The 25,352-nt window shown below is 37.1% G+C and overlaps 1 protein-coding gene across 1 annotated transcript; it reads right to left on the bottom strand.

Moving 5' to 3' along the window:
* Nucleotides 1-10,774: 10,774 nt before the first annotated feature.
* On the bottom strand, nucleotides 10,775-21,084 carry dsc2l (desmocollin 2 like). Its single transcript, XM_007559363.2, has 16 exons — nucleotides 20,740-21,084; nucleotides 20,485-20,575; nucleotides 20,122-20,330; nucleotides 19,920-20,024; nucleotides 19,151-19,306; nucleotides 18,453-18,594; nucleotides 18,213-18,367; nucleotides 17,961-18,095; nucleotides 17,267-17,452; nucleotides 16,892-17,139; nucleotides 16,592-16,734; nucleotides 15,741-15,962; nucleotides 14,876-15,097; nucleotides 12,749-12,864; nucleotides 12,311-12,637; nucleotides 10,775-11,882 (listed from the first exon to the last, which is right to left on the bottom strand). The coding sequence occupies exons 1-16, from the start codon at nucleotides 20,776-20,778 to the stop codon at nucleotides 11,685-11,687; spliced, it is 2,694 nt and encodes an 897-aa protein (XP_007559425.1). The 5' UTR covers nucleotides 20,779-21,084; the 3' UTR covers nucleotides 10,775-11,684.
* Nucleotides 21,085-25,352: the final 4,268 nt, after the last annotated feature.

The following is a 25,352-nucleotide window of genomic DNA, read 5'->3' as shown; positions in this document are numbered from 1 at the left end:
TTATTGTGCTCTACTGCATATGACTCAGCTGTTTTAATAAAAAAAACAAAAACATTTTGTGTTTACAATAAATGCTTTGTCCAAATATAGTTTTCTGGTACTAAGAAGGAAACAGAGGTCTTGCATATTTCAGTACCACATTTTACATTATTCAATTGAATTAATGCAACTAATTGCTGATGGCTTTGATTTGACTTCTTGGTAGAAAGGAGGAAAGGTTAAAGGAAAGGACTGACTGCCAAGTGTACACACATCGATTGTTCCTCCTTTATTATTCCTCAGCTGCCACTAACATTTGACAGGTTGTTTTTTGGGATGTTGGCCTGACATTCAACGAGAGACGGAGATAAGGTTTTTTTTTCAGTGTGGGAGAGATTAAAATGGGCATCAAAAAAATAAACTAGGACTGCATTTGAAAGACCTGTATATTCCCAAATGTTTGTATCTGTGGTGCTTTCGTTTACTGCAGGCACACTTTAGACAGAGCAAGAATAGCTACTACCACCCTTATTACCACATGCCCAACTGAACCATCTGTACAGTTTTTCATGAAATGTTTTTAGAAGCAAGCAGGTACAGTTAACAAACCATCTGGCTGACATGTTGGTCTTAACAGATCAGACTACAAGGATTTCTGGAAATATTGCATTCTTGCTAAACAACAAAAGAAAACTGAAAACATATTCATGTTATAAAAATCTTAAAATAAAGTCCCATGTGAAAAATAAATTGTTGTTACAAATTAGACAAAAACCTGGATATTTTAAGAAAGATAATTAGATTTAGCCTCACTTTGAATTATAGTGCTAACACTCCTGAAGGTAACTTTCTAAGTTATTTCTAATTGTTTCTTTGTCCAAATCTTTGGTAAATACAATAGTTCTTTACAATAAGCGCATAATCCTATTTTTCTTTTTTTTTTGGTGTCACTTTACATATATTTTATGTGCATTTGGGAGTGAATGTCTTGTTGTCGATTGCCGAGTAAAAAAAAGCCCATCTTTGAAGAAACCGTGGATGCAAAATGGCTGCCTGGACCGGAGCTAATGCAGAACACGCACACAATATTTGTATCAAAATTTGCCTGTTCTTTGCAAAATAGCTTAAGCTCAGTCAGATTTGTGCTCCTCCTTCACATTTCTTCCAGTTTCCAAAATGATTTCTTTTGAGATTGCCATGTATTTACTCCATCCATCTTGCAGCTTAGTTCGGACAGCTTCTCTGTCCCTGCTAAGGAAAGTATCCCCACAGTCTTATGCTGCCCGCCATCATGTTTTTATTATGGTAATGTCATCATGGGTAAGGTGTTAAACGCATCTCTTCCGAAATCCAGCCATGTGAGTGAAAAATATGCAAAAGGTGTTTTCCACACTTTTTGAGTCAGAGCAACCTAACCACTTTCACAGAACGCAAAAAGCTTTAAACAAAACCATTATTGTCCCAAGGCGTGCACAGTAAACCCTAATGACTTTGCTTCAAAAGCGGTCTTTCATTTGTTCATGCAACACACTTTTAAATCTTTACTTTGGTTTTCAAATGCAGTTTTTTACAGTGGTCATAAAAGCTCCACTTAGCTGATACATTAGAATGTACGAGAAGACTGAGCTGTGTGAAATATGTGATCCACATTGCTTGTGTTTTCTAAAACTTTGCATACCGACTGATTTCCAATTCCTTAAAACCGGAACAGAGCACAGGCAGGAAAGTTTGTTGCTCAGTGCTGTGATTTCTGATTTCTTTCTGTTGATTATCTGATTAACAAACTCAGTTGCGTCAGATCTTTGCATATTCTGGTCACTTGGCTGCCAATTGAGAGAAGATGTGTGCCAAGTGAACTCAACGGAGCAGAGCAGATTTGTCAGATTCCACTTAAACTGAGCCAGCTGCATGAAATATGTGGTCACCCCATGTGGTTTTCACAACACACAGCAATATTTGCTGGGGGTTTTGGGCTCTGCTTGATGTCAGATGACTGTTTTGGTACGCACAGAGGCATTTGATTGGATGCAGTTGATCCAAGCCTGACAGCAAATCAATAAATTATACACCCTTAGCGTCAGTGTTACCCAATATAAAAGAAATCTTTTGAACTCAGTTTCAGAACATGAAAAGGAATTGCCATGTATGGGGTCTTGGTTTAGTTTTCATCTCCAGGCTTTTGTGTAGAAGCACAAGAAAGTGGTCACAGAGCTTAGCAGACTTTTTTTTTTTTCTTTTTTTTCAGTGCAGTATTGAATTTTCTGACAGTAGTGGGGATACATTTACTCAACAATAATGAAGTTATATCCCTATATGTCCTCTTATACCATGCAGTGTTTGCAGTTCTGTGTTGTATTTTTTTATTTTATTTATTTATTTTTTTATTTTTTTACTGGAACTTATAAATGATCATTGTGTGTGTTTCAGAAAATGGAAGACTTTTAACATCTTGCTCAGTCCTCTTACTCCTGTTTGAAATTCTAATAGTTTCTCAAGGCTTAAAAACTTTTAAGCATCCGTATCAACATGTACATTTTCTTGTTATGGCCATTGAGCTCAGAGGTTTAAGGGGGCTAAGATTTGGCTGCGCCGTGTATATCTCAAGCTTCAACCTTTAGCTGGTGTTGTTTTGACACTGTAGGTGTCAAAACATTCCCAGAAGTAAAATGCGCTGTGGGCCAATTAAATTCCACACTAAGACTGTGTGGTTATCAGGGCATAACCCCTGAGTGAGAATATGTTTTGTAGTCAGCTGAAGTCTCCTTCTGAAACCAGCCAAGAAACGGGCAATGAGGCGAAGGCAGCCGCTCACACAGACGGTGGTCTGATCAGTCTTATAGATCTTCACCACAGGGGGTTACACACTAAGAGTTGGCTTTGCCTCCATCTGTGCGCTGGCTTAATGCTTAACAGACCCCCAAAATCAACTTCCAAACACCTGCGTCTGAATGGCATCACATCTTTTTGAGTTCATGTCAGGCACTCTGCCTCTCTTCTTTATACTCCTAATCTATCTGTTTATCCTCACCTGCTCAGCCTGCCTAACCATTTCTATCTTATCTTTCAACTAAAGCAACTGACATTCAGCTGATCTCTGCATGTTCACTTGCTAAATCCCCGCAGTTGTGCTGTTAAATTCTAGGAGTTAGTAAAACATGACAGTGAGGCTTTGCAGAGGGCTCACTTTGATTATAATAACATTGGGGAGAAAACATCTCTCCATGATGTTCCCCATTTTCAGTTTTTTATCAAATACTGTAAATATATTCAGGCAAATGGGCTGGTAATAGGGAACATCTCAATTCTCTTTCTGCTTAGAGTTTATTTTTTTCACTAGTGGTGAGATTGTTGCTTTTTTCCAAAAAACTTTTTTTTTTCTAGTATGATTTTTTTTATTATTATTTAAGAAAGAGGATTCTGAACTGTGCAACTCATACACAGCAACTTGCAAAAATATTAATTGCATTCAAGCTTTTTCATATTATGCCACATTCAGAAAAACACACTACAATGTGTTTTATTGGGATTTTATGTGAAAGACTAACATACAGAAATTATGTCCATTGCTGCAAAGTGAAAAGAAAATGACACATTGTTTTCCAAAAAGGTGTAATTATAAGTATTCATCCACCACTACTCGCACACCCCTAAATTAAATCCATTGCCATCAGAAGTAGAATAACCAATATTAAGAGTCCAGCGGTGTGTTGTTTAGTAGAGATGTTGTTCACAGATAAAAACTCTCCATGCCCATCATAAACACTTGGTGGTGGCAGCATCATGCTGAAGGGATGGACTTTTTCAGCAGGGATGGGAAACCTAGTCAGAGTTAGACTTATCGTTTAGACAGAGGTTAAAATGTCATCAGTACGATGGGTATTAACATAAATCTTGAGCTACGATGAAATTGTTTAGGTCGTGTTAGAATGTGTAAATGGTCTGAACTTGCTTTGCACTTTCATAGACATGCTGAACACCAAAATGGGTAGCTCTTTATCTTATTTCATTTCATCTTTTTCCAGGTCCAGCAGTGTATCACTTAGAACGGTTGTCGGAGTGCCAAGGAGAAACCCAACACACTTTGGCTGCATTCACACCAGCACTGTTTAGTCCGCTTTGATCAAACTCCAGATTGTTTACCTAAAAAGTCCAGTTAGATGTGCATATTTAACGCCAAGTGGACCGGAGACAAACAAAGAGGCAGGGTATAGTACAGGGCCCTTTGAGTAAATACAACTAAAACAAATGTACAAGTTCAACGACAACGAGAACTCTAACAAGAAAGAAGTTGACATCAGTGTCTTCTTCAGAGGTTATTGTGTTGTTTCCGTCAGTGCTTTCTCGTGCAGTGCCATCACAGGCGAGGTGGTAAGGAAGTTTTTCATAGGGTTTGTTTCACTTGACATAGTGCAATGTGAAAGCGAACGGCACCAGCTGAAAATATAACAAATGTAGCCAACTGTTAGAAGCGGAGTAGCATCAGATTTTAGTGGTTGTTCGATTTTGCTTTGTCATTGGAAAAGGACAGAATCTGTAAATAACTCAAGACGCCTAAGACTTGTCCCTGGTTTTGTTGTGGCTATTCACATATCTTAACCCCCAGATGTGTAAAGCAAATAAAAACTTCCCCCAAAAGACTGCCGGCTATGGCTGCAGCCATAGAACTGAAAACAAATGTGTGCCACACTTTTCAGATTTTTACTTTTAAAAATCTTTTGAAACCATGCATTGTTTTCCTCCAGTCTCACAATTCAATCAATCAGTCAATCATTCAAGTTTATGTGTATAGTGTATTTATTGGAATACTTGTACTTGCCTGCAGCATGAAAATATATATAAAAAGAAGTTGCAAGCCGCTGCACCCGAAAACATCAAGAAACTAGAAAATATAAAGATTTTTCTCCTGGCACTCACAGACAAACTACTGAACTTATAGTGAGGAATGTAAGCCCCAGCTGGATGAAGAGGAACTGCAAATTCATATATATATTTTTCTATGTCTTGCCGTTGCTCTCTGACCTCCAGTTTATTGCACTTCACTACCTCTGTTCAATAAAGACAAACACAAACGGATATCTCTACCACACACCTTAACAGGCTTTTGATGTAGGTCAGAGGTGGAACTGCGCAGCTGAATGGCATCAGGAGCAGGAACCTTCAGCCAATCATTTGACACAGTAATGAGTGTAAGCGCTTTGTCCTTCACCCGACTGTTACTGTGGTGAACACTTGATGAGGAGGCACGAGTGTGATAAATCCATCTGTTTGGTCCTTCAATGGAATATTTTTGACTTCAAGAATAAGAAGAAAGCCATATATATTGTAATTTCTGATGCAGTCTTTATATGTTTTGCTTTTTGTCTTATGTGAATACATCACTTGATCATGATTCCTTATTTAATATGAACACACACACGCACGCACACACACACGCACATACACATACACACTTAAATCAATTATAAGCATTAGCTTAGAAAAAAAAGAGAAAAAAAAAACTTTTCACAGGATTGGCAGTTATTGCAGCTTCAGTTTCATGGTACGTCTCTGCAGGCTTTGCACACCTGATATTTATTACAATTCATCCAATTCTTTCTGGCAGATCCTGTCAAGTTTCATCAGATTATAAGTGAAGCATCTATGAAATGTCATCCTCAGGTCGCTCCTCTGATGCTATGTGGGATTTTAAATCTGAGCTTTTGGATAAGGCAGCGAGAATGTTTGTGACTCTTTCCCAAACCAAAATGCGCATGCTCTGGTTTACAAATATTATGGTACAAAGACCTCTCTATGTATTTGACTCCTACAATTACAATTACGGCTTCTGCACAGTATTAGTTACTTACCATGATGTTTCCTCATAGCATGATGCTACCTCTCTCATGCATTGCTGTAAGAAAGGTATAAGTTTGATGAAAGCTGGTGACTTTTTACGTATTAAATGCAGCTGCATGTGAACCTAAAACCTCCAAAAATCTTTGGTGAGCGTTTTGTTCCAAAGAGCTTCCAAATATCTACAGTCCTAAAGGGTGTGATTGTGCTGGTTTGAAGATCATTTCTTAAAGGAAGTGATCTTCCTTTAAGTGAATAGAAAGGTTTTCAGTAGGCTCTGCTTAACTAACATCGTCTTTGTTTGGAAAATCCCAAAACAGAAATTTCTGGACCAAAGAATATAGCTCATAGAATAGAATAGAATAGAATAGAATAGAATAGAATAGAATAGAATAGAATAGAACACAGATCAAGCTCTAAAATATGCATATTTATTAAAACAGTTCTTATCTCAAAGATTTCATGTCATAAACGACAAAGACGTTTTACAAATCTTTACAAAGCTGCATGCTTTTTCATCAGATGCATGATTATATTTCGATGTTTATTAACTAATTAGGCCTTTAAATTTAAAGATATTTATTCATTTCCCTTCATTGAATAAAATCTGTGATTATGTCTCATGCAAAATATGAGAATCAATACAAAAATCATATTTAGTACACGAGTAGGTATTCTGCAGTTAGCAAATATTGATTTAACCAGAAACATGAATTAATTAAATACATTGTATGGTGTTTAGAAGTTGATTCCTTTTGAGTTAGTATGTACATAAATGCTTGAGGGTTTGTGCCTAACAGACTTTTCTAATTAAAATGCAAGTATGCACTCTTCTATTGAGTGTGAATAATAATCAGCAAAGTAACAGGTAAGTTCTTGAATTGCTAATTGGAGAAAAGTTTGAGGGAGCAAAGCATACTGCCAAATGATTCCTCAGGAGAAGCTATCAGAAAGCGAAGTGCTAATATGTAAGTTGTTTTTTTTTTTTTTTAATTAAACCTACTATTTCTCTTCTCTTACAGTCTTTTACTTATATAATACGGTAGTTGTCTGTCTTTAAACCAGACATGAACAACAGTAGACAGTGCTGCATATGCACAAAAAAATGTATGAAGTTGTCAAATTTGAGGAAGAAATTGTTAAAACAGGTTGAGATAAACGTGAGAAAGAAATAATTGATTCAAGGAGACGAATACTCTGAAAGTAATGCACAAAAAACTAATGCACAAAATTAGATGTTACAGAGATGTAACGCAAAAAAATAGTTTCACTGGAAATACTCATACCATGTTCAAGATAATGTCATTAAATTGCTTTCTCATTTAAAAGAATATGAAATGTGTCCATAAACCAAATTAACTCCTTGGTTATTAAACTTGATATGGGTGCTTTGGCAGCCGAGTCAGGTGCCAAGTCCTGCTAAAAACAATCTCCATAAAGCTCAGCACCAGAAGGACGGTTTAAATGACAGTGTTTGTATTTATTTTGTTTTGTTTTGGTTTTTTTATAGTTCTCTCTGCATACACTATTATGATTAGTTTGATCAATAGAAGGAAGCTTTAGGCCATCAAAATACTGACTTTGGGTTTTTTTAAAAACACACTGGATCAACAGCAGCAGTTGGCAAATCATGTCACAGTGGACCTCAAGTTGCTTTCCACACTTACTCCAGACACTGTCTTATTGACTTTCAAATACAATGTTATGTTTATTTTTAATGAAAAAAGAACTTTGGACACTTCTGCAATAAGTGTACTTTTTTTTCCCACTTAGCCTAGGAAAACAGTTCAGGAGTTACACAATGAAGTCAGCAGTTGCATTGGTGGCTCCTTAAAGTTGCAATTGGCCTATGTAACTTTCATTACACAAATATGTCAGGTAGCCCTAGTATGCAAACTCTTGAAACTGTAGTTACATACCGTAGCTTTAAACAATGACTACAGCTATAATCCACATATTGTGAATCTTTCTCACAGGCTTTTAATTTTTAACAGACTTTCTTTCACACTCGCCTCAAAGTTGGAATTATCCTTGTTGCTTGTAATTGTATTTCTTACCATACTTTTGCCTTCCACTCAATTTTGCTTTATTATTCATACAACATTCTACAAATGGCCCCACTTTGTGGATTATACTCCCTTTTAACAGTCTTCCCCATGGTTTTATAGGTAATTATATTTTGTACATACTATCTCTGTATGCACTTTTTTATTGGTCTTAGATAATATAAATTGAATTATTTCCACCTCCACTACAGCCATGATGACTTCCCATGTGAAGCACACACAGTGGCAAGCTTGAGCCAGTTACACAAGGAAAAATTACTAAATTAAACTTTTTAGCATATAATAATCAGCTTACATGTGCAACTTTAAAGTATGCTGAAGCATCTTGTCACATCCGCTCCCTTTAGATGTGCTGTTGTGATTTTCACACTTTAACTGAAGCTGTTTCAGGTGTTTGATTACACATGCGACAGACAGACAAAAACATATTCACTGAAGCCAGCTACCTTCTAAAAATATTCCTCACAGCCACTGGCATATAGAACACTCGGGTGAGAGGGTAAGAGTGCCCCCTGGTGCCTATTGCAGAAATTGCAGCATGGCAGTTATGTTTCAGGAAAGTGCATGTAAATCATACATGTAGGACGTTCAAACCGTTCTAGTCCTTTTTTCAGGAACTCTGTGCAGTAATTTGAATAAGTTGCCTTGTAATCAGACTCACAGTATGCGATTTAATTATTCACGCACTAGTCTAAATTCCATATGTACATGACCTGCTTTAGTCTCCCCATTGGCACACTTTGAAAAAAAATGACTGTCACATGAGATGTTAGGGACTAAAATATCCCCACACATGCCACTTAAAATGATAACTCTTGAAGTCAGAGTCATCAGGGGTTGTTGAGAAGTTTCTCTGCTCCATCAAGTTTTTTTTTTGTTGTTGTTGTTGTTGTTTTTGTTGGCAGCTAAAAGCAGCGCCTCATATTGAACTCCCATGGAGCTGAGTGTCTTCAGACTCTCTGGTGGAGACTGAACACACCCTATGCGGAGAGATTGTTTTCACAGTATGAAGAAAACTAATTACAAGCAATAAATTAATTTCACGCTCCTGCCTTGGAATTAATTGCATCTTTACAGAAGCAAGGCAAAGTGATGGCTCAAGCAGTCCCGATAAGAATGGACATACAAAGTGGTATATTGAATTATGTGGCTTATCAGTGTTATTGCTTTACTGTGTATAAAGTGGAAATGGATTTTGATAACCCATAAATAAACCACAGTTCAGGTATGTTTCAATTTTTAATTACTAAGAACTTTTTGAAAGCCTTACAGCGTTTATGCTCAGTTTTTTTTTTTTTTCTTGTTAAAAATACGAGATAAAAGAGAGCCTTGATGGTGAGAACTGCCACCGTTGTGCGAAACTCTTTCCTCCCTCATCCTCAGTTTGAACGAAAGTGAAAAATTTCACACTCTGTCAGAAATAAAACACGTAAATAAATTGCGCCAAATTAATTCTTCGTTCTCATGTCTCAACGCTGTCATTCCCGTGAGTCAAGGGTTCATCAGAGGTGAACACCACTAACAGCTTAACATTTCTGATTCTTGCACAAAAATTAAATGTAAGCGTGTGAATCATTGCAGCTAACAAACTGAGTAATGGCTTAAACTCCCGGATTTATCAGTGAAACAGAAATAATATTATGTGCATCTGAATCAAAAGGGCTTTGTCAGATATTTGGGTCAACTGCTCCTTTTTAACATTTTCTAGTTAAGTGAGTTTCCAAGATTTTCCTAATTAGCCCCTGTGGGATGGTTAACAAAAAACCCTTGATGATTACATCTCATTTACACCCTTACATAATTGAGAAATGGTTATATTTTTATGTGCGTATATTTATGCATTTAAACAAGGTTTGTGTTTAATCAACTCAAGAGAAGGTTTTATTTCGAGATTAATGAATGTCCCGCTTTTTCTTGTCAGCTTTGTCCATCGTGAACACCATTACATGATCAATGATCTTTATAAATTACATTCTCAGCTTCACTTTGTGATTCATTACATAGAGATATTTTGCACAATATCAAGCATGAAGCAGTCAGTAACCTGCAATCTTCATCAATTAAATTTCAACACTAGGTTTGCTACGCTTGCATGAATGTTGCCCAGGGGTAGCTGCTCCTCGTACACCCTTAGAAATGGTTCTACTGTGCTATTAAATACCCTTAGACCAGCTGTCTCTGAAGTACTTGAAAAGGGCCCCATTTGGCATAAACAACCTTGTCACATTGGAAACATTTGCAACGCCTCCTTTTTCAATCGTGATGCTTCGTTTGAGCTTCAGCTGGTTGTTTTTCATGTCCAGACGCACAAATGCAATGATAAAAATAAAGTCACCAGTGATGTCCCGATGATCTATTTTGGGTTTGGAAACGAAGGATTTACAACTCAATAAGAATTACATAACTATTCCAGAACTGTGGAGTAATCATTAACTAGCAGCGGTATTTTACCGTGTCTTCTTAAAGTGGAGCATCTGCTACTGATCATAGAAGCAACAAAACACATTATAGTTGCTAATATTGTTCCGGTTTTTCATGCTGCAGTGAGGAACCTAGTGGCAAAAGTACATGCAGAAGTTTTAATAAGTCTAGTGCACAAACTTGATTTGCAAGGAACTATGTAAATATTGGCTTGTTGTCATGGGATTTGGCTGTGTTGGAACACTACCTCGCTCATAGAGCCACACCCTGTGAATCATTTACCAAAGCACACAAAACCTGAGTAACACCAGGTAACACCACTGAGTAGCACCAGTTTCAGCACAGAGATTCTGTTCCACAACAGACTCTGGCAGAATAAGAATTACAAGTTAGAACATGGGGCTTTTGAGTGCTTTGTTTTTTTGCGGGGGGTTTTTTTCCCCCCACTGAACTTTACAGAAACCACAATGATTATCTCTGCTTCAGATCTTACTTGAATTTATTCTTTTCAGCTCATTTAAAACTAAACCAGACAACAAAACTACAAAAAAAAAATAAAAATAAAATGCTCGACAATAAATATTTGATCCCCTGCAAGCAAGCAGCTTCATGGTTATCTTATTGAAGGGTCTGACCTTGCATGTGTCTGAACAGTGGGATTCAGTTGACGGCAGTGTCACACCCCGCCCCTCCTGTTCACGCCCTTGCGTTGATTTTCGCAAACTCTGTTGTCTCAGAATGTCGCAATAATCCCACTGACACTCAGCAGAAACTACACCCAGTCAACTGTAAACACATTCCTTTGCGGGTGGAATGTGCCTGCACACATAATTAGTGTATGAAACAACAAAAAAAAAAAAAAAATGGAAAACTTGCAGTGGAAAATCACCAAAAGACAAACAACAGAATCCCAAAGTCTGCATGTGTTTAAAAAAAAAAAAAAAAAGGTTTTATACATAGAACACTGTATGAAATGTCAGCCAAAAATAGAAGTCTCAGAAACTATACAGACAAAACTGACAATAAAAATGCATTTTTTTCTCTGTGAACACAAGATTAATAAAAGCTAAACAATCAAGTCATTATAAACAGATTTTAAGCTTTAAATTATCTTCACATACATCTTAATTTGAACATGACCAAGGCTATAGGAAGAAATTACCACAAAAGAAAGCATCACATGACTTGTGTGAAACTGACAACTGCTTTGTTTTCAGTGCAAAAAGCTTCTACCAAAACAGAAAAAAAAATAATAATAATAATCCAAAATGTCATAATGAAACACTAACATGATAAACATTCAGCACCATACCAAGCATTCATAACCCAGGCATCGAAATCTTGTACAGTGAAAAGTAAACCTAAACCACTTCATTATCTTTTTTTTCATCTCTTTGTACAGACTTCTCCAAGAGTTTTGAACTTTGGCCCAAGTGTGTTCAAAAAGTCAAGATTTTCCTTGTCGCCGTATTCACTGCAGCATCCCACGGAGCCATGGACAGACTCATTCCCCTCATAGTCATAGGAGTGCATGATGTCACCTGCGTAGCGTTCGTCCCTCTCTCCTCCCATCAGGGCCAGTTTCTGTAAGATCAAAGTAGTAGGGAGAGGGAGAGATAGTGTGTTACTGTGTGTGGACTAAGCCTGGATGATAAGAGGTACCATATTACACAAAGTGATAAAACAAGACAGCCCTCAGGATATGACTGGCAGTCTGATATTACAACCAACAAGCTGCAGAAACATTATTTTTTTTCACAGAAAAAAATATTAAAGTTCACCGAGGAGACCATCACAGCTTACAGAACAAAATTATATTACAAATGGGAGTTTCTTTAGCTCCTACAGCTAACGCTAGATTTATTATATTTTACAGAGTAAAAGCTTTATGTTCACCTCGAGTTTAACTCCTGAAAAAAAGACCTAATTTACACTCCTACATAAATTTAAAAAAACATCAAAAAATGACTTTGCATGGTTTATTTTTTATTTTTTTTCTCCTCAAGTCTCACCTGTTTCAGATAAAGGTCATGTGTCTTCCAAGTACGAGCTAGATTATTGTCCATAGTGTATTGATCATAATCCATGCCATTCATGTTGAGACGTTGACTCCCCATGGTGTCAAAATGCTGACCGTAATGATCAAACTTCCTCGAGGACATACTATGAGTATTCATTGCATTAAGGCCGATGGACTGTTGGTATCCATTTTCATGCACGCTATGGCCTCCAATCGTGCTTGTGCTTTTGTTTCCCAGCCATCCAGTGTTCACTACAGAGCCCTTCATTGAATCTTTTACTCCCTGCTCTAATGAAGTGCTATGAAAAGCGAAGGAATCCTGAAGAGCAAAGCATAGCAAACCATGAGTTAATAAATCATGCAAAGCTAAATGAATAAATTAAGGTAGCAGTGGGTTTTCTAATTCCCAACATGGTGGCAAAAGGCTTACCACTTCATCGCCAGGGGCCTCTGTGTTCGATGGAATGAGGATTCCTTTACTGTATTCTCCGTCGCCAAGTGGAATCTTCTCTGGCTTTGTAGTGCAAGTGGAGAGCAACAGTAAACCTGTAATGTTGCAGAAAACAGAAGAAATCTTTAGGATGCTGGAAGGCTTAGCACTTGCCAGACACGTCAACTTTAGCTCTTTTAAGCTTAAGCATTCAATTTAGCAAATACTTGAAATGGTTCAAGTTATCTGAAGTGCTACAGAAAAACTGCTGAAATTACACCTGGAACAGATCATTGCTATTGTTATTTTATGCTTTTGCACTCAATCTGCTTTTAAAAAGGCAGGTGCTGGAAACTGTGGCATGCCGTTGGTCGGCTCAGACACAGTAGGAATGTTTACAAATTAGAACTAGAGAGGCTACGGCTACAGTTAGCCATGTGCTAACGTTGCTGCTAATACAAGTTATTAAAATGTCCCCATGCTTTGTTTTTAACATTGTTTCATCGTGTAAACCTTTCCTATATTAAGCTGTTGACGAGAACTTTAAGTTTGTCAAAAACACACATTTTGTAGGCTCTGCTCATAATTTATGAATTACCAAAACATGCTAAATTAAATAGCTACAGTTTGATTTTGTTGTACATCTCTAACCATTTTCAAATATTTACAGGATTGACAATGGCAGCGCTTTTGAAACTACTGGTACGTTCTGAAGTCCATTTTGCCACTCCTCGTCTCGACAAGGAGTGGCAAAATGGAGTTAGCAGCTCAGCATGTTGATATCAGCATAAAAGGTTGATTTATCAGAAGGTTTGTGCACCATTATTAATCATAGAAATACAAGTATGATGAAAGATATGTGCACAAAAGCTATGTACAGTAGTAGCTTTTGCTTTTAGCAAACAGTGGCTGAGTGGTTTATTCACATTCACTTCTATGGTAACAGGAAAAACTATTCTAGATAAGAAAATATCTGATGTGCAGATATTTCTCAGTCAAACATCCATGGAACCATGCTAAAAGTACGTTAGTTAACACTAGGGGTGTTTGACATAAAATAAATAAATAAAAGAATACACTGCAACATTTTCTATATGTCATGGCAACAGCAATTAGTTTGCGACCTCATGTGAAACTAACATCACTAACAGAAGGCAAAGTAGGTTCAATGTTGTTTTGTAGGCGGTTTATCAAAGACTACACATCCACCTATATCTTTCTGTTTTTTTTGTTTTTGTTTTTTTTAGGAAAGTGTTATTGCAAAGTGAGGGAAGTACTCATTAATACAAGTTCCAAACTTAAAAGAATTGTAATAATACCAAAATAATAATAATAATAATAATAATAATAATACATAAATCACACAGCATTAGCTGGAGCTGAAACAATCCAACTTTAACTATGACTTGTCAGTTTGTTTTAAAACCACAGAGAAAGGACACTTAAATTGGATCTGGTGACAGCATGCAATTTGTGAAATGGCATCAGAGAAGGTTAGTTCATGTGCTTTTCCAGATCTTGTAAATCTTTGAAATTTATCCTAACGGACTCATGGCTCAACTAATCAGGCAGACTGACAGATAGAAGGCTGCAAAACATATTGTGAACATACCACACATTTCTCTATGTGGTAAAGGTCACAGAGTGTAAATGAGAAAAAAAAAGAAGGAAAAAAAATATGCATATATCGCAGCTGATATTGTTGCAATATTATTACTACTGGAAGATTTTCAAATATTATGCACCTCGAGACAGCCAGTAACTAAAATCTTTTATAGGTGCCTCAACAAGAGAGTAAGCAAAGATGCTGTTCTCCCATTTTTTTTTTTTTTACTTTTATGTGATCTCTTCAACGGCACAGTTTACTGAATACTTTCAAATGAATATGTTCAACATAGCTATATCAAGTTAAACCACTAGCTGCTAGTTAAACTGACTCGCTGCTAACCTCCCACAGATCTATACTTCGCAATATCAGGTAATTGATCTCTTGCAGATGTTCACTTTACGGAATCCCACGCTAAATTTTAATGAGCCATTCAACTACATCATTCTTTGGATTTTTTTATCATCACCACAGAGGAAGTCCGCACTGATCTACTAGTAACATAATAGTAAAGGACTCACAGAGCAGCAGAAGGAGGAACAGGGGCAGCAACAAGGTCAGGATTCCCAGTGGTCCCAATTCGATAGAGCGACCTCTTTTCACGCATGCTCCATTCGTGCATTGGCAGATCCTCACTGTCGTAGTCTGAGTACCACCATTTCCCTGCATATCTTTGACGATGAAGGAGACCTTGTGAAGCCCTAGAGGAAGTGCTTGCTTTTGCTTCAGCATAGCCGCCGTTCCTTGAGAGGAAACAAAATTAAAAACAGAAACTTTTTTAGAAGCTTTTATATTGCCATAAATGTAAAAACAGCCCCTCATACCTCTTCATGGGTTACAAATTTAACCCATGTGAAGCAATGTATGAGCCATCTCTAGCTTCAATGTCTAACTTGGGAGTAGTAATAGTTTTTGAATGTTTTTAGAGCGCTAAAATGTCACATGCTCTCGGCCTTTTTATATGTTTCTGGTGTATTTCAGAAGCTACATCGCACATATTTTGAGTCATTTGTATGGATAAAGACATTTCATACAGGTCTCTTGTTAATGAGAAGCTTTTAAGCATAGGGAGTAAGAAAAAAAAAACGGTTTACATGTGGACAAGGCTTAAAAACTTTCAAAGTGTAATTATGTTTTAAGTGCAACTTGTATGTATGAAAGAAACACCCAGGAACAACTTGCTTAAAAACCCTGCAAAATTCTGCCCTAACTAATTAGCAGACTTCCTTAAAATTAGTTTTTAACCTGATGAAACTTTGTCTACTACCGCATGAAGAATTATGAAACCTTAGATAATGTCCATATCAGTGCTATGTTGATGAGCACGTATACAGCACAAACATCTGCTGTTCTGACTCTATTGAAACACACAGCGTTAGTACCAACCATTGTATGAAGACACTTCCCAATTTCCATCATGTTTTGCTGGCATGGAATAGGTGAAGGGGCTGGAAAATGGACTGGCGTCATTGTCTTCAGCCACAACCACCAGGGAATTCAGGCTGCCATCTTGTTTTTTACACAACGTCAGTTCCTTTGGAATTGTTGGCTTGTTGTCATTTTCATCCTCTATCACAAGGACTACGGTTCCTATTCCTGATTTGGAGGCTGAAATTCCAAAGTATTCCATTAGTTATCAGATGGAAAAAAAGAAAAAAAAAAAACATGAACATGTCTGCACAAAAAACCCTTACGTCATACATGAGATTTCTTTTCTTTTCCCCCTATCTTTATGATGCCAATGAAACTGATGACAACTTTCACCGGTAAAGACGTACCGGTCAGATCAGGCAAGATCGTCTGAGTCATTCACCAGGAATAGACAGACTTTATATTCAACAGATGTTTTCAGGTACAACAAAGACGGTATGTTCAGACAAGTAGAAAGGTGTGGCTTTAATCCTAAGCAGTAATTTGTCTGATCCGGATCAATCATCAAAACGGAGTCAGAAGGAAAAAGGAAGAAGGAAGAACAACCTGTACAATGTGAGTATAACAAGCTATCTTCAAAACCACCAAATGCGTTTGGGTTTTGGCAAATATCCATCATTAATTCTTTCACACACTATTTATAATAACTTCAGTAGGGATTATTTTCTAAGCTGTTTTAAGGAATAAAATGTTTTTTGTTTGTTTTTGTTCTTTGGTGGGAGCTGGAGTTCAAATATATACTTTAAAATTTAATTTTTTTTTTTTTTTTCCTCACACTGCTTTCTACATGGTGAACAACAACTTACTGGCATCAACAGCCTTCACGGTGATGTTGTAAGTCCCATCCTGGACAAGAGGGGACTCTCTGTCAATGGTGTTCGTAACTGTCAGCTCTCCAGTATTGCTGTTCACTCCAACCCATGATCCTGGATCAGACACCTTGTAATACCTGGAAAATAATACAGAGCATGCATCACTGGTCCACATCACCTGTCGAGGTCTGAACTCTGTTGTTCAAGAGACCAACATTTTAGGGAACCCTTATAAATTTGTAATCAGGTCAATCCACTTAAACCTTATTTAAAATAGTTAATAAAAATGCTTACAATATGCCAACGCTGCTGTTGGTCTCTGGATCAATAGCTTTGTACATCCCAATCACTGTGCCATTTGGTAAGTTCTCTTGGACAACGTAGCGAACAGTAGGAGGAAGGAATTCCGGACCTTCGTCAACGTCGGTGACAGCAACCTCCACAGGGACGGACATCCATTCGGCACTGGCTCCAACCAGCTTTTCTTGATTCTGGGCCGAAATCTCAAGCATCACTTTCTTGGTCGTCTCATAATTTAAGGGCTGGAAAATGGAGAGAGGCATAAGAAGAAAATGAAAAGCTAGAAATAAAAATTGATTTCCTGTGAAAAATATGAAAAAAAAAATTGTATTAGTGCTAAGAAATTCATAAGTTTGACATCAAACTCACCTTTGCAACATAAAGAAGCCCCTCATTTGTTTTGGGATCAGTGGCAATTCTGAAATTTCCATTTCCATTTCCTTTCGTGATGACAAATTTGGAAATCCAGTTGGGTGTGTCTTTTAAATCTTTGTCATTCACAGGAATTCTCAGGATTAGTTTGTCACTCTCGTTCTCTGGAACTGTAGTTTTATACTGCAGGAAAAAAAAAAACATATGTTTTATTTGAATTAGACATGAGTTGGCTACTGGTACTCAGGTAAAGCAAGGTTTTCAAAAAAATACACAAGGCTACCAAAACAACTATTTTCTGTCATGCACACTGCATGGCAGGGGGCAATAGTAAGGCCTGGATACTTTGTCCTTGCATACAAAACTGATAAATACGGCTGTTCAGGAGAGGTTCATCCAATATATTTGGTTAGAATTCTATATATCAAAACATCAAACATAATTGCAATTTGTTTATACTTTAGTAGTAGTATGAATAATCATTTTTCTGTTTCAAATACAATCCAGCAGCAGATGTTTGTCTTTAAGGATTTTTTTTTTTGTGCAACATTAAATTGTGATGTTTTCACTCAACATTATCATGTTTTGAAAATAATAGCAGTCTATTGCTGGACTGGATCTTTCATTCATTTATTTGTTCAACGATTTATCTACTACTATTATTGTGTTTATTTAGGTTCTAAGTACTTACTGAACTTTGGGTGAAAGTTGGTGGGTTGTCGTTGATGTCTTTCAAGGTGATTGTTGCGGTGGCAGTGCTAGAAAGACACCCGTGTCCACCCTTCAAATCTCTGAGCTCTATGGTAACCATGTGCGTTTCTTTTGTCTTAAAATAAAACATAAAAAAAAAAGGTCACGTGGTGAAATGGGAGATGAATTTAAACTAGCACGTTGGATTTGAGGAAACAAAATCAAACAGCTTCAATGAGACGGCAGGACTCACCTCTCGGTCCAACTTCTTAGAGATTGTGGTGATGACACCTGTATCTGCGTGGATGTGAAAAAAATCCAACCCATCAAGGAGCCTGTATCTGATCCTCACATGGTCTGTTTCGGGATCATCTTTGTCTGTTGCATTCACTTTCCCCACCACCTCAGCTATGGTGGATAAGATGTTTAGTCAGAGGATGTTTACAGAGCAGGTTTCATATGCCATGACCACTGGGTGTTTGCTTCTCCTTACCTAAGCTTTGCTCAAGCACAGTAAACTCAAGCTTGCCAAGGAACTCTGGCGCATTATCATTTACATCGTCCACTTTTACTACAATGTCCAAAGGTAAATCTCTTGGCTGATGGGATACTTTGTCCAAAGCATTAATCGTTAGCTGTAAACATACACATATTTAAGCATGATCAAATATTAATATGCCAAAAAAGAACTGATAGTTGAACTAATATTTAGCATCATAATAGCAAAGAAAAATGCCTTAAGCAAAACAAGGTTCTGTTGTCACAAAAAATAATAAAGGCTGAGATTTAAGATACTGCATTTTTACTGTACATCTGTTTATGGTTTAATAGAGAATATGTTTTCTCATATAATATTAGAAATATATGAGATTGCTCCAATTTGAGACTTTTAAGTGTCTATGAAAATTCTAAGTGCATTTTCTTGCACTTAGAAGATGTTTAGTCAGATGTTACATTATCATTTTTTAGAAATCAGAAGAACAAGCTAATTTGATTTTTTATGTTGCATTGTACAAATGTATTTAATTTAAAATAAACTAATAAATTCATCATTGGAATAATAAAAAAAATGGAAGAACTAGTTTTAGTTTTAAAAAAATGCATTTCAGAGATAGAATATAAAATCAAGTAAATAAGGCAGGTTGAGATCAAATGATAAAGGTGAGAAGTGGACTATCTATAAAAACCTACTGTATACTGTGCAATCATTTCTCGATCCAATGTCTTGTGCACGTACAGAGTCCCATCATCACTTTTAAGAGTAAAAATGCCAGCTGGGTCCAGGTTCGCACCACGTCCTGCAATGGTGTAGTACACGTCGTGTTGGACTTCTGAATCTGAAACAATCTATAATAGAGAAAAGAATTAGATATCTTAAAATAACAACAACTTTACAAGAACGTTTATTATATCTAACTTGCCTGTGTTCACACAGCTAGCATTGCAATTGATTGTAAAATAAGATTGCATACAACAAGAACTGCACAATACTAGGAAAATATGAGATTGTTCAGTTTTATAATGATTGACCCACATTTTCCTGCTCCATCTTTCTGTATCACATATCCTTAGAAAAATATTAGAATTATAGAATACAGTGACAATATGGTTGTTTTTTTTTGGGGGGGGGGGGCAAGAGGGGATTACTGGTTTTCGCAGTTGATTCGATGGTAATGTCAATAAATTCTGAAATCTGACCGAATGTAATCATTGTGAACTGTTTAGCAGCAAAGCTACATTTCTGAATGCAAGCTGAAGCTTGTTTCCTAATAGCTGCATTTTATATTTAAAATATGATTTGTTGTTTGTTGGACTGTTTGCTATTACACATTTACATCCAAAATCCTGTGCTAATTGTCTAAATGTCTTTAAAAAAATAAAATAAAATAAAAAAATCACTACTCATTTATCATGAGTAATAATAATGAAAAAAAAAAAAATAAAAATACATTGAACATACCGTTTCCAAGAATTTCGGGAAAGGTCCTGCGTCATTCTCCAGTATGTTGATGGGGGGAGGACTCCAGCGTCTTTTTGTGCGCTTCAAAATTACTTGACCATTTTCCTGTAATGTAAATAAATTATTATTATTATTATTATTATTATTATTATTATTATTATTATTATTATTATATTTTTTTAAGCATTTGCAACTTTCTTACATTTGTTTCCTGCTTTGTACTGCAGACAAGGTGAACTTCCATCTCACTTCCCGGCCCACTATTGTCCTGAGCCCTCACAGAAAATGTCCGCCCTCTGGTTGCCACAGAGACAGGACTTAGTGCTACTATTACCCCATTGCTTTGTATCGTAAAGCTAGGGTCCTCCACAGTGAAACGAAGTGTCTTGGGGTCACAGCCAACAGCTTCAACTAAAAAATAAATAAATATATAAGATGTCGGAAGAGAAGAAAGTTTCTCTCTCTCTCGTTCTCTCTCTTTTTCTTTTCAAAAACTAAGCCAAATCAATGCATTATTTAAAGCATAATACGTAGTTATTATTATAGACAGACTGCATAGAGGTACCTTTTGTGACCTGGTATCCAACTGGAATGGTTTGTGGCGAAACGACGTGGAGAGAGTCAGGAATATAACATGACTCCACAAAGGAAAGGACCTGAGGAGGAAAGCAAGTCGACCTTTTTTAAGTTACAGCAGTCAGTCGCCTTAAACTAAGACGGGGTTACCCGCACTTATCCATGCGTCGCCTTTCAGAAAACAATCTTGACAAGCACTTAAATTAAGTGACGGTACGAATAAAACACTCTGAAAAACACTTACCAGCAGCGACAAGACAGGATAAACGAGAACCGTTGTCATTTTAGAGTAAAGGCAGTCGGACTTTGTCCCGGAGCGACTCAAGAAAAGTCCACCTGGAGTTGCTCTCTTGCTCAAATAATGACAGACTTTCCAAAATCTCGCTATTAGTTGATTTGTCACCCGTCCCTTTCTCCGATTTGTTTCAGTGTACGTGGGCGGACTGTTACGTTCTGCTCCGTTCCAGCTACTAATGGCACACACTCACACAGTCACACCTAGCGGGACACGCCCTGGACTGAAAGATATCTCAGAGGATCACCTTAGGGTGGTGTATTGTTGAGTCCAGGGTAGGGCATAGCTTCCTTTTTTTTTGCAACTAACTTACTTCCTGGCATTTCTTGCATTTATTTCTTGCCAGCAGGGGGAAACATTGTCCAAGTTTTGAATGAACTGAAGCCCCCCTTACTGCAACTAAAACTCTCAATGTAATAGTGAAGTCGAGCAGGTGATTGTTGAAGTCAGATAGCTACACTAAAGAATTTTGATATTTGATTAAATGTATTCACTTTCAACGGAGGATATATAAAAAAGTGTAAATAGCTGTGCTCCTCTCACAAGCCACAGAGAATGCAAGTCTATTCAACTTTAGAAGACCTCTCCCTGGTGTGTACACAGCTTGACCCCTACTGACTCCTCCTCCTCTGTAGCCTCACTCAAACTTTCTGGCAAGAGGGATCGGTGCTGGGCTCCTTATTTAACACCACAGGAATGTGAGGTTGAATGGAGTCTGTCATAAGGGAGGATGTTTTCCCACCATGGAACACTCACTATCTCTGTAAACTACTGATAAAACTAAGGGGCCAGTGGCAATTATATGAAGAGAAAATCCCCAGGGAATTCAGCATACGGGGTCGAGCTTGTTTAGAAATGCCTGGGCAGTTGAGGGGGTGGGGGGCTAGAACAGGAAAGGTGAGAAAAATGTCAGGAAGACAGCCTTCTGTGCGTCATGGGTGTGTACATAATGAAAGGAGATGTAGCTGCAAGTCTGGTGAAAACGCGAACAAAAAAAAAAACACTGAGCAAATGATCTTTTCTGTAGTTTGCCGCAGGCTAAAGTGAAAGTTTTTACTATTCTCGGTTCTCTTCTTGTTTAGAAAGTAAGCACTCTTCTGTTTATGTGTCTTTCAGTTCTTTTTTTCTTGCAGCTGAACCACTCATGGAGGAATAAAAACAAAACAAAACAAACAAAAAAAAACACCAACAAAAGAAAAGTTAAAGCACGTTTCTTTTAAATTGTTTAGGTATCCCAACTTTTGTTGACTTTGAAGAAAGTGAACAGTGCGTCAGTTGTCTGGACAGACTCCGAATCACACAGCATGACTAAATGGTAACACACCTGGCCAGGAATTGTTCTTGCTGTTTCGGTGTGTGTGTGTGTCAGCGTTTGCGTCACACTATTTTCAATCACACGTTGATCTGACAGCAGACAGTGTGACACGAAAAGCTTGAAGGCAGACTGTTCTTAACTCCCTCTGTTATGAACAATAATTAATACGATGACAGTCTCTGACGATGACATCTGACATGTACCTTTTTCCTGGGTATACGCCCAGAAAAGAACACCACCCTATACACCTTGTTCTGACTTATTTGCTGTGAGGCTTTTGTGTCACGTGAGCTGAGGCTTGCCAGAGAATATTAGGGAGTAATCAAGATTGTGTAGGCCAAGTAACAGAGTAGACAGGTCTGGGTTGAAGGTGTGTCGATCTTTACTGTTTTATTGGGCTATGAAACAGTATTCCAAATTTTGAAAATGAAAAGAGTATTGTTTATTCCTTTATCTGAAAATTAAAAGAGTATTGCTCAACTACCAACGTGCAAAGATATGGCTATCCATTACAAATCTATCCTTTCACAGAAGAGTGTCAAGAAAAAAAAAACATCAACTTGTCAGATGAGACAAAAGCAGAACTTGATGGGATGCATGCTGATATGATAACAGTGAAGGGAAAGTCAACTCTGTGCATAGCCCTGAACACGGTACTGTCACCATGATGGCAGAATTATGATGTGGTTGTAACTAATGTGAAAATGGATAGAGTGAAATACAATACCGGCAGAAAATATTTCAGCAACTGCAAAAGTGAAAGAGGTTTCCTTTTCAGCAGGGTAAAAGCTCTGAACACGTGAGTGCCAAATTGTAATCATTTTTGATCAAAGCATATTCATGGTGAGAAAGGGCTAGTCAACATTTAGACCCATATCCAGCTGAGAAAGTATGGCAGTTCAAGAAAGACTATTTCTACAGATGCCCCCTTCGATCTGAATCAGTTGGAGCTATTTTGTAAAGAGGGAAAGCCATGTGGTTCAGTTTACAAATCTGGAGAGACAAACCAGAAACCAGATAAATCAAGTTGAATCAGCTGTCTTCATTGTCAATGTAAAGTGAAGCCCAATGGAATTTAGGCGCAAGATTTGTATACACACTGTGTACAGTGTGAAGTACAATAAGTGACTAAATACACAAAGACATTGTGTACATGTCTGCACAAACATGAACAAAATCAAATAGTGGAAATGTTGACTTACAGTAGGACATGCTCTGGAAGTTTTATCAAACTTTTTCCTCTTTCTAATACATATTTTGCTGCTGCAATTGGATTGAAAGGTGACCTGCAAATACACACACCACACTTTCCAGATTTCATTTGCAAAAAAAAAAAAAAAAAAAAAAAAAAAGGAAAAAAACAGGGATCTTTTTTCTGTCACTTCACAATTATGAGTTGCTCCATAAACGTTCAAAAACATGTATTAAAGTTTGTGGTCGTGACATGACGAAATACAAAAATGTCCATTAAGTATGAATACTTATTGAAGGAGCTACGGGATTCAAATCTTCATCAACTGTTTATGTACTACTTAAAGAATGTTTTGCAACAATCATAATAACATTCGTCAACTTTTGCAATCAGTTATTGCTCAGCACGTGGAGCACATGCCATGCCAGCCCAGGCCATACCTAAATTTGCGTTGCGTCTTGTACAGTTGCCCCACCTTGTTTTCATGTCAGTTAACTGGAGCTAAGGCTTCTGTAAAATCTGCATCCACAACCAAAGTGGAGAATGATGGATCCATCTCAACCACAAAATAAAGTGGGCTTTTAAGGCAAACTAGTAACAGTTACTGAGAGTGCCTTCGGAATGCATTTCGCTTTGTTCAAAGCTTTTAGCATTGCAAAAAAAAAAAAAAAAATAGTGGCTTGGTTACTTCCTTTAGCTTGAATGCCTTGAAACACACCTATTGCATATAATAGACTTGCTCAGCTGGATTATTGCAGCAATGTTAAATACCGTTTAATTAACATGTCCTAAAAGATACACCTTATTACTATCTAATACGTTTCTGTTGCGCACGTTTTTTGTAACTTTGTCACACACTGTGGCTCCACCAAAAATCACCATTCAACTAGAGATTAACTTGATTAAGAAGTACAATGAAAAACAACATTTTCTTAGTGACTAAAATGATTAATGTCTGAGGATTACACTGAAGCTACATGCTCAATTAAGCAAGATGAGACCGATATTGTAGTTCCCATCGCATACCTTTTATCATGGGCGGGTGTGTGTTTCAGCACTATGACCATTCTTAGTGAGTAGTTTCCCTCTTCTTTTTATAAATCTCATGTTTTACACTAAAATCAAGAACAGTACAGCTGCACAAGCTCAAACGTGCATATGGTTTGGTCTAGCGCTGCCAAAGTTCATGACTCAACAATCTGTGAATCTCAGATTTAGAATTTCATGAACTCTGGTGACATTTAACAGACTAGTGAGAAAATGTTGGTCAAACACACTCTGTTCTCTTTTCTTTTTTGTTTTCCTTTTTTTTTTTTATTTAGTTTCGCCATGATCTCATATTAAGTAAAAACTGAAAGGATGTAATTCTACTTCCATTATCACTAAATGAAATTTTACACCATTTGAGTAATGAGACCAATTTTAATCATGTACTTTAAAAATATTTTCTAGAGAAGTTATGAATCCCTTCAGATTCTAGAGGACAATATTGAAACAATGTTCCATTGTCAAAGCAGAGCTAGTTAAATATTCCACAATACAAAAAAAAAGCTGTGTAATGCATTTTATCAACAGAGGATTCCAGAAACGGCCTAAAGTAACCCAAGGCCCTCTGCTGGCAAGTTTGCGAAATGAATCCGTTACACAGATGCTATGAAAACCTTCACTATTTGAAAGATATGTTGATAGAGTTACAGTATAAAAATAATTCATTCTACCACTTCTCAAATTTACCTAAATCTGTACCCACTTTAAGAAAGCTTAAATCAAGTTGTGTAAGTGGAAAGGATCAAGCATGGACAATTTCTTAAAGTTCCTTTTGGCTTAACTAGATGTCATTGGCGCAACTAAAGGGTGGACAACGGGGGGCAACAGCCACCCCTATAAATTTGCTCCCCCTCTTTCGCCAGACATTGTTACATGGATATTTTTGTGAAGACATTTCAGAGAAAAAAAAATGACATGCTTTGAAGGGGTGCAAATTTTATTTTTGTATTCCTTTTTTATTCTGTCCCTTATAGTGCATACACTATATTGTTTGCCCCTCCGCTCTCA

The sequence above is a fragment of the Poecilia formosa genome, unplaced genomic scaffold (assembly GCF_000485575.1).
Source record: "Poecilia formosa unplaced genomic scaffold, Poecilia_formosa-5.1.2 Scaffold104, whole genome shotgun sequence".
NCBI lineage: Eukaryota > Metazoa > Chordata > Actinopteri > Cyprinodontiformes > Poeciliidae > Poecilia > Poecilia formosa.
The sequence above is the reverse complement of the archived record's forward strand: the minus strand, read 5'-3'. Positions and strand labels throughout refer to the sequence as shown.

Bases quoted from the DNA above. Each gene is read 5' to 3' on its own strand.
- dsc2l (XM_007559363.2), bottom strand. From the start codon at position 20,778: ATGACAACGGTTCTCGTTTATCCTGTCTTGTCGCTGCTG. The intron at 20,331-20,484 runs GTACCTCTATGC...TTTATTTTTTAG, and splicing joins TGGATACCAGGTCACAAAAG to TTGAAGCTGTTGGCTGTGAC. The intron at 15,963-16,591 runs GTAAGTTGTTGT...TTGGAATTTCAG, and splicing joins CGTGAAGGCTGTTGATGCCA to CCTCCAAATCAGGAATAGGA.